The sequence below is a fragment of the Panthera uncia genome (genome assembly GCF_023721935.1).
Source record: "Panthera uncia isolate 11264 chromosome D3 unlocalized genomic scaffold, Puncia_PCG_1.0 HiC_scaffold_8, whole genome shotgun sequence".
Taxonomy (NCBI): Eukaryota; Metazoa; Chordata; class Mammalia; order Carnivora; family Felidae; genus Panthera; species Panthera uncia.
In genome coordinates this window covers 73,415,041-73,425,224 of record NW_026057586.1, presented here as the reverse complement: position 1 = coordinate 73,425,224, position 10,184 = coordinate 73,415,041, and the positions used below count along the sequence as shown (strand labels likewise).

Genomic DNA, 10,184 nt, shown 5'->3' with positions numbered 1-10,184 from the left:
TTCATATATAATAAAAGTTTTCTTTATATAGTTCCATATGTAAGTTTATATAACATATAGATGAATTAAAAAGGTTTGTTTTTAATTAATTTTGAGAGAGAGAATGCAGGCAGGGGAGACAGGCAGAGGGGGAGAGAGAGAATCTCAAGTAGACTGCACTGTCAGCACGGAGCCCTACACAGGGCTTCATCCCATGAAACTGGGATCCCGACCTGAGCCAAAATCAAACATTGGGCGCTCAACCGACTGAGCCACCCAGGTGTCCTGATACATAAAAAAAGTTTTATATAGAGTTTTGTATATATGTTTATGTATTATATAGATATGTGTCTTATATATAGTTTTATATATAAATGTATACTGTATAAAATATAGATATATAGAAGTTTGACATATAGTTTTATACATACAAGTTTATATAATATATAGATATGTGGAAGTTTTACATATAGTTTTACACATATAAAAGTTCAAGTAATAGAAATGTATTAAAATATGAACATATATTTTATATGTATTACACTACATTATTTTATATATATGTATCATGAAGTAGGGTTGAAATAGATTTACCCCATTATGATACCTAGCTATTCCTGTGCTATTAGTTGAAAAGATTTTCCTTTTTTGCACTGACTTGTTTTGGTACCTTTGTTAAAAATCAGTTGACACAGTGGGCTTGATTACTCCCGGCGAAGATGCGTGAGTCCTGTAGCTTTGTTTTCCTTTGTCGAGACAGTTTCAGCTATTCCAGATCCTCTGTGTATCCAAAGGTGTCCGTTGTCAATTTCCTGTCCCATGCCCAGATTCATCCTTCAGTGCCTGCCCTGTGATAACGGACCTCCTTGAGCGCAGCTCCTTGAATCCTGGTCATTAGAGGGCGCTGGAGGGACGCTGCACTAGCCAGAGGTTTCTCTTCCTGGCTCCCTTTGCTAGGTTTTGCTGCTTCTTTTCAGCGGCAGTCGCCTGCGCAGTGGTACATGGTGACCCATGCACTAACCGTGTGCCCAGAGCACGGTCCCTCAGCCCCCCAGTAGCCTGGGCCTGGTGATCACCTTGTGGCGATCCTCCCAACGCAGAGCTCACACGCTCCAGGCCACCTCCTATGGCGGTGCCCCCCCACCTCTCTCTCTCTGTACCCTCCAGTCTCCAGCCTCAGCTTGCCCCAGACCTGGAGAGCTGTTTCCCACAGCCCTCCTGACTCAGGCAGTGCTGCACCAGGCCCGCTGCCCAGCGCCGATCGGACTCCCTTTGCCCACCTGTGTCCCTCATGGACACTGTCTAGTGACAGTGGACCAGCTCTGCCCCCTGGTATCCCGCTGAGATTCTCCACCTTCCAGTGAGCTGCGACGACTCCTTTTCCAGGGAGGTCTGAAGCCCAGCCTTGGAGAGAGGACCCTTCCGGGGTGTCCTTCCTTGAGTGTTCCTCTGTAACAAGAAATTCCCATTGCAACCAAATTCCTCACTCATCTCAGAATTACACAGCAAGCTGAGGTAACTGACATTTAGCAAGGGATGGTCAAGAAAGACTCTGGGGCCGGGCTTTCTAGGTTCATATCCTGGCCGTGCCTTTTGGCAGAACTTGGACGTGCTTTATAGTGTCTCTGTCCTCAGTTTCCTCATCTGTTAAATAGGCATGGCAATAGCATTTACTTCCTAGCCTCAGCACTAGGGCCAAAGAAAATAGAGGCCAAGTATTTAGCGTAGTACCTAGCAGTCACTGCTCGGTTGCTGTCAGCTGCTGCCGTTACCGTTACTGCTTTTATTACCATCCCCTTGTATCCCTAACCAGATCATAAACCCTTAACAAAGAGAGCCTAATGTGATCTCAGTGCTCCACTGTCCCCAGGGCATCTCGCTGTTTCTGTCTTAGACGAGCAATAGGGGCTGCAGAATAAGCGAGCTGCTGACGAATGTTCTGTTTGCCGCAGAAAGAAGAAGTGAGGAGGAAGCACATTCGTCTGCACATGGAAAGCACGCTGACCGCCCGGGACAAGGTCGGGGTGCAGGATTTTGTGCTGTTGGATGCCTACACCAGCGAATCTGCTTTTCTGGACAATCTTCGAAAGCGTTTCAGCGAGAACCTCATCTATGTAATGTCACCTGTTCCTCAGCTGTTTCCCCAGACTGGTGGTTCCCCTCCTGCCTGTCTTCACAGCCTTGAGGATAGTGAACACTATCTCTCTATTAGATCAGCCTTTAAAGAGAGGTGTGAAGGGACCACTGCCAGATGCACCCTAATCCTGGCTTCCAGTGACAAAGACCCAGCTTAAACGGGCGTAAGCCATAAGACAGAATCTATTGACCCATGTCACTGTAGGGTCCAGAAATAGATCTAGGGTCTAGGGTGATGAGTCTTGAAGAGCCTCGAAGGCTCTTTCCCACCTCTCTGCTCGATTTTGCAAAGGTCTCTTTCTGGGGCGGACTCTATGCAAGGGGGCAAGGGGGCTGGGTAGCTGACAGCCGGACCAGGCTGATGTTGGTAGACAAGAGAGCAATTCCTCCCGGAGACACAGACATTGGTTGGCTCTGATTGGCCCATCTCGGGTCATTGCTTACCTCTGAACCAATCCCCACAGCTGAAGTGAGGAATATTATGATTGGCCAGGCTATTTACCCAGGCCCAGCCCAGGAGGTGAGGATTTAGGCCAGTGTGCACCTTACTGTTTGATGCGGGCTGCCAGCCGGAGAAGGTTCCTCAAAGGAATCTGCCGGAAGAAGGGGATCGAGATGCCAGACTGGCAAATATAAGAGATGTCCACCACATCCCATGAATCTCCAAGGGTCAAGGTTGCCACACATGGCCAGACCTGTTCTTAGGTTTGTCTGGTTGCTTCTAGTGGTGGTCAGTTTTTATTAAGTTGCCCATTTCTCACCGCAGCTTGATTTGATTGGTCAAATTTCAGGTAGATTGTTGTAGGGTAAACTCCACAGCGTCTCTGTGTGTTTTTAAACTTAATTAACTTTATTGAGATTTTATTAGCTGTTGCTAAGAGTAAATTAGACCATGAAAAGCGATCTAACGATATTTGCCTTGTAGCTGTTTTGTTTTTAATGGTGCCATGACTTAATCCGTATGTCGAAACCAAGGTTCCTGGGAGAAATAAGCAATGGGAATTCTTAGAGTATATATTTTTGATTGAAGTAGATTTTATGTATAAGCCAAGGAGAAAGAGTGCGGTATGGAGAAGTAGAAGTGGGATGATAGGATCATCATGAATAAATCATTTCCGGTTTGAACAGATTTCAGAAACTACGTTCTACCCTGGCAGATTTCTACTGGTGGAAGCCGTGCACAATTTTAGACAAAATATGGTACTCTCATCTGTTCTAGTTCTCTGTTCGACTTTGTTCTAGAGATTAGAAACATCCGTTAGAATGATTTTAGCCTAGGCATAAACTTGAGAACCTCCAATATCGAGGCTCTGGAATGAAACCCAGTAACAAACCCGGAATTTGAAAACTCCAGTTGTATTTCCAGAGGAGCCCAGGCATGCCTTTGTTTTCTATGTAAGAGGGTGAGAGCTTTGGTCGTTCCTGAGTGTATTCCAAGAAGCGTTTACGTTAGTGGTTCTGTTACAATCACGAGTATGTGAGGAACTTGACCAGTAATAGAATGCAACATTGCAACCCAGGGAAATACGTGCCAGCAGGTGGGCATGTTGGCCCAGCTGGAGACAGCTGGGATGCCTATCTTCCCTGCTTTCACCCAGTGGCCGGAGAGACCTCTCTGAAACATCAACGTAGGTCAGATTGTGGTGCTCTCTTCGTAAAGCTCTCCATTTTACATTTACAGTGTAAGGCAAGTATTACTTATCAGTAGGGAGAGTGGTGTCTCCACCACACGCTGCATTTGGAATAAACCCCCAGTTCTTCATGCCCTGGGGGATCCGAACTTGCTCCATCTCGGACTCCGTGTCTTAGCGTCTTCCGTTCCCCACTCCCTCCCTGACCTCCAGGGCAGCCAGCCTGCCCACCCTGGACCCCTCAGCCTGACCTGCCCTTTCCTACCTACTTTTTTTTTTTTTTCATCCTTCAAGTTTCAGCTCGGAGTCACCTCCTTAAAGAAGACTTCCCCAAGCCCACGAGCTAAGGTGGCCTTCCTTGGTCACTCCCTCTCTCATTACCCTATGTGTACCTTTCTTACCATTCTAATCGAAGCATTCTGGAACCCCTTCCCCCAGACATGTGCACACGCGTGTAAGCTCCAGGACAGCAGGGACACCACCTGTCTTATTTATTGTTTTATATCCCGTGAAATGAACACATGGGGATCATAGCATGGGATGGTCTCTCACTGTAGCCCTTTGCACCCCACAATTCCTCACTAGTGCTTTGGTCCATTCTTCTAGACCTATATTGGGACTCTCCTTGTATCTGTGAATCCATACCAGGAGCTTGGAATCTACACTATGAGCCAGATGGAACTTTATCAAGGGGTCAATTTCTTTGAACTGCCACCACATGTGTAAGTAGTACATATGGGGGATCATCAGTAGTATTTTTCTCTCTTCCTCTTTTTTCCTTTTCCCTCTCTCCCTCTTTCCTATCCATCCATCCATTCACCCCATCCATCCATCCATCCATCCATATCTTTGATGCATCCTCATTAGGTTCTGTACCTCACTTAACCTCCTGCCTTCTTGATAAATGTCTTTCAACACAATAGAAAGCATCAGATCCTTGTCAAGTCTCAGTTTAAATATCCCGAGAGGTGGAATCTTTTGTAGCTGTTAAGAGCTCTAAGAGCGCGGCTGGAGAGGGGTCTTTTCTGGGAAGAGGTTTGCTGTAGCGCCATCTACTGGTGTCTGAGTATCATGGCGGCAAAGGAGCCTCCCATTGGTAGGGCCCTGCAGATCCGTAGTTCAAGCAATTTCCTGACTGATCTATATGTCACTATGGCGCTACTGAATTTCTCAGTTCTCCCTGGTTGACTTCTGGGCTAATATGTGGGCTGTCTCTCCATTTTTCTTGAGGACTTACCTATTCACCTCCTATAAGGCCTTTATAAACCTTTCTGAATCACTACCACTAGGGGAATCCAAACTAGCCAGCTTTCAAACTCGGCCACGTGGGAAGCTTATACTCTCGGGAGACTTTCACGCTTTGGTTTCTGATCTTGAAGGTAAAACCCTTGTACCAGTTTCACCTCTTGTCCTATAGATATCACAGAGCTTTTAAGATATTTTTGCTTTCCTGTCTCGGTACTCTTACTACGCTACATCTTGAAGGAAAGAGGAAACTTGGGATCTCATTATAGCTATTAAGTGTTTAAAATATTTAGACAAGATGTTATTTCTACCTGCAGTTAATAGAATGTCTCTTGGGGATATATATAATTTAGTATCTGGCTTATTCTCATATGAAATGTTGATGGGGGCGCCTTGGCAGCTCAGTCGGTTGAGTATCTGACTCATGATTTTGGCTCAGGTCGCGATCTCACGTTCACGGGTTCAAGCCCCCATGTCAGGCTTTGCAATGACAGGCTGGAGCCTGCTTGGGATTCTCTCCCTCTCTCTCTGCCCCTCCCTTGCTCACTCGCGGGCGCACGCTCTCTCTCTCTCAAAATAAATAAACTTTTAAAAAATGTCCATTGTTGCTCAACTTGTCCATTTTAACTGTTATCTGAGTTTTGATTTCTGGTACATTTTATCTCTGATCAGTCAATGGGTCCTGGTGAGCGTTTGATATCTGAGCTCACTGTCCTTGTACCACAGTCTGGATGTGGTTTCCCGGAGGCGGGGTTCTTGGTCCTTCTGCTGTGGTGGGCATTACACACAGCCCCTTCCCGCTCCTTCTCCAGCTACGCCATAGCTGACAACGCTTACCGCATGATGTGCTCTGAGCTAACTAACCACTTCATCCTCATTTCTGGAGAGAGCGGGGCAGGGAAAACGGAGGCCTCCAAGAAGATTCTCCAGTATTTTGCCGTGACCTGCCCAATGACCGAGTCACTACAAATAGCCCGTGACAGACTGCTGCTCTCCAATCCAGTGCTGGAGGTAAGTGATCTTTGAGGACCTGTTGAGGGGAGTTCTAGGGAGGTCAATTAAGTAAGAAGAATCTTCTGCCTGTGCAGGACAGTCAAAATGGGCAGATCACCGTCTGGGAGTTAAGCAGAAAGGTCTCAAGGGAAATATTGTGCTTAAGGGCATAACCTTGAAGTCCGGCAAGCATGGACGCTAATCCCAGGGCAGCCACACCTCAGCAAGCTTTAGCAAACCACTGCATATCCCAGATTCTGTTTCCCTATCTGTGGAATGGGTCTACTCATAGTTCCCACCTCCTAGGAGTTTCTGAGGATAAAACCAGGTGAATGCATAAAAAGCACACAGCAGAATTAGTAAGCACTAAAGTCGTGCTCTCTTATTAATATCTTTCTTATTTAATTGAAATTATTTGGATGATTATTGCAATTCACTGACTTGCTGTTTGATTTTGAACAAGCAATTCTGTGTTTTTGTCGCCCTTCACGTTAAAGGTATTTGTGGTTGAAGGAATTTTCCCCATAGACCTATGGGCTGAACAATTTACCTGTTTGATAGAAAAAAAGGTCTGGTAATGGGGGCCATGAACTCTGTCTTCTAGAACATCAGGGGCCTAGGGGCCTCTATAGCTCTCCCTAGTCAGTCCTAGATTGGATGCTAGAGAGATCTTTTTGTCCTTTCCTCTCTCTCCATCCTCAGTATTTGGCATCAAATTCTCTGTACTTCGTGGTTCCTTCTTAGAAGATAAAGTATGGCTTTAATCGCTGGCTCCCCCTCCCTCCCCCATTTTCATAATCGTGGCGTCTGATGAGCTTGGTGAGCTTGAAAGACCAGGCATGACAGTTTGGTTCAGCCTGTCCCTGTCTCCCTCGCTTTGTATTGCAAGGCTTTTGGAAATGCCAAAACGCTCCGGAATGACAACTCCAGCAGATTTGGAAAATACATGGACATCCAGTTTGACTATAAGGTACACTGAAGTTCCTATTACCGGTTCATGGGGACCCCTTAGCCTGCCAGTGACAGAAACCCGACCCGAGGTCCCTTAAGGGAGAAAGGGCTCTATCGGCTCAAATAATTAACAACTCCAGGATTAGTGCCATTTTGGGAAATGCAAACAAAGACCGCAATGAGATACCATTGTATACTTTCTGGGTGAGCAAAAATTAAGAAGTCTGATCACACCAGCTATTGGTGAAGATGTGGATAATTAGGAACTTTTCCACATTGCCGGTGGGGCTCACACTGGTGCGACCCACTTGGAAAACAACATTATTATCTTGTGAAGTTGAAATCACATCATCTATGGTGGAGCCATTCCGCTCTTGGAGATTGGCAAGCCTACCCCCAAGAGCCCTGCTCATGATGGTAAAAAGGTCTGGAAACAGTCAACACATCTGGAGAAGGCTGAGTGTCCATCGACAGGAGAATGGTTAAATGGTGGGATGTTCACCCAATGAACTGTCACGTAACAGCAAGAGCAAGTGAATGAAGCTACACGTAACATGGTCAAGTCTTAGGAAAGTCTGACGTGTCAGCCATTTCTTATAAAGCTTGAGAATAACCACATGGAAACGATGTACTGTGTGGGCGCGCATAATTATATGGCATGGGTTGGCAAATGTTTTTTGGATAGGGCCAGATAGTCAATATTTCAGACTCTGTGGACCATATGGTTTCCGTCACAACCGCTCAGCTCTGCTGCTGTGGCATGGAGGCAACCGGAGACAGTGTATGATGAGAATTGTTGTATGTTCACAGAATTTAAATGGGGCCAGTGCAAGTGGGAAGGGTCGACAGAGTTCTCAAGGACATAGAACTCCAGGGGACAAACTATCACTTAGACTGGAGGACAGTTGTTGCTTGAGGGTTGAGTGTAGTGATAACAGACTGGCTCAGGGTTTTCCAGAAGCCGGTACGTGGACTTCTGGTGAAGTGCACCCAGACTTTGAAAAAAAAAAAAATTGAATAGTTGTGTCTGTTTTTAAACTCCTTATTGAAATTCAACACATCTACTGAAAAGGAAGCAAGGCATGAGTCCAGTTTAATGAGTTTTTACCTATCTGCCTGTGACAACTGGCACTCAGATCAAGATGTAACAATTTCTAGCACCTAGAAGATTGTCCTACCCTTCTCTGACAGTATCTGCCCTCCCAACTGTTACCAACTGTTCTTCCCTCTATAATCAGATTAATTTTGTGGGTTCTTGGGCCTCATGTGTAGGAATTATATGTCCTCTTTTTCGTCTGGCTCCCTTTAATCAACACTCTGTCAGGTTCATTAATGTCGCTCCGTGTGGCAGTTGGTCATTTTTTGCTTATGTGACCTCATCATGATTTTTCTGTTCTCCTATCGATGGACAGTTGGGTTTCCAGTTTGGGGCTGTTGCAGATAGCGCTCTGAACATCCTTGCAACATGTCTTTGAGTAGATATTTGCATCCACTTATGTTGGGCACATACCCAGAGGTGGCATTGTTGGGTTCTTACCAGGAATGTTATGATAATTAACGATGGGTCCAGTTACCAGCAGGGTTCTCTGCACCCTTGGAAGCATCTGGTATCATCAGTCCTTTCAGGTTTGAGACGTTCTGGTGGAGTAGACTGGTTTCCCAGTGTGATTTATGTTTGTATCTCCCTGATGATTAGTGAAGTCTTGATAACTGGCCAATTAAAAAGTTTGTGTTAGAGCCTTTTGCCCACTTTTAATTAGGCTGTTTTTCTCATGTTGATTTGCAGGAGTTCTATATATGTTCTGGAACCCAAATCCCTTACTGGATATATTCTTAAAAACAAAACAGTGTGATACATAAAGATACGTAAACAGGCCAGTAGACGGGAGTGGAGTCCACCAAGGCGTCCACATGTGATATGATTGCCTGGCTTATGACCAAAGCACCACTGTGATCCAGTAGGGAAACGATTGCCTTTCCAATAAATGGTGCTGATCAATCTGAAATCCATGTGACTAAAAAGACCTTTGACCCTCTACCTCACTCCATACCCAAGAATTCAGTAGTGATCGACCGCAGTCCTAAATGCGACTGGTAAAATGACCACGCTTCTAGACAGAAGCATAGAAAATCCTTCTCATGACCTCAGGGTAGGCAAAAATATTTGTAAACAGAGCCCAGAAAACACTAAGCATAGAAGAAGAATCATTTGAATTCAGAATTTCTGTTCCTCAGAAGACACCAGTAAGAAGGCGGCTCAGTTCTCGTCATTGGGCATTTTTTGTTCTGTCCTGAAGGGCATTCCCGTAGGCGGGCATATCATCAGTTACCTGATAGAAAAGTCTCGAGTCGTCTATCAAAACCAGGGCGAGAGGAACTTCCACATCTTCTACCAGCTGCTGGAGGGAGGCGAAGAGGAACTCCTTGCTTACCTTGGACTTGAGCGGGACCCCCAGCTGTATAAATACCTCTCACAGGTCAGAAGGACCAGTACCTGGCTTGGGGGGGCGCCCTTTGGGTGGCAGGGGTGAAGGGCATTACTGGGGGCTTCTATGAGATGGCCAAGAACTTTCTCATTACCATTCTGGAGATATCCTATGGACTGGTTTCTTGCCACTTATCATAACCCCTTTGTCTATGCCTGACAGATCATCTTGGTAAAGTAACCAGTCTCTAGGTGGGTGGTTCTCAGCCCTGGCTGAAATTAGAATCACCCGAGGGGATTTGTCAACACACACACACACACACACACACACACACACACACACACTCTAAAGATTCCAGTCTAATTGGTCTGAGATGGGACCTGGACATCAAGGCTGTGTTAAACACTCCCGTGATTCTGGATAATTAAGTGAATCCCCGGTGATTCCAATACACAGCAGAAGTGAGAACTACCGGTCTGGGTGTGATAGTAACTCGCTGCCCGTCCGTGTCCACAACTTGTGCTGCTCCCTTCTGCTTCCCAGAACTAGTTTGGAAAAGACTCCCCACCTTGCCTCCCAGTCTGAGGGTTGTTAATTGCAAAATGAATGGACTTCCTTACAGAGAGAGTTTGGGCCATTCCCGTAAGCAACCCTGGGACCCAGTGTTGAAAGATGGACTTGGAGAATTTGACTCCCACCATTAGTTTTTCTGCAGCCAGGACTAGGGTTCTAGAAGGTCCCGATTGTATAGGATCTATCACTATTTGATGTCACTGGCACCTTTTATGCCCCAAGATTTTTGGATTTTTCTCTTCTTTGCTGG

General features: G+C 45.8%; 1 protein-coding gene across 1 annotated transcript in view; it reads left to right on the top strand.

Moving 5' to 3' along the window:
- The first annotated feature begins 1,854 nt into the window (after positions 1 to 1,854).
- MYO1H (myosin IH) overlaps positions 1,855 to 10,184 on the top strand; it is a 45,502-nt gene continuing 37,172 nt past the window's right edge. The window contains exons 1-5 of the mRNA XM_049619182.1: positions 1,855 to 2,093; positions 4,353 to 4,468; positions 5,804 to 6,002; positions 6,874 to 6,954; positions 9,233 to 9,412. Coding sequence (XP_049475139.1) covers positions 1,914 to 2,093; positions 4,353 to 4,468; positions 5,804 to 6,002; positions 6,874 to 6,954; positions 9,233 to 9,412 — 756 coding nt within the window. The 5' untranslated portion in view covers positions 1,855 to 1,913. The remainder of the gene's footprint in view (positions 2,094 to 4,352; positions 4,469 to 5,803; positions 6,003 to 6,873; positions 6,955 to 9,232; positions 9,413 to 10,184) is intronic.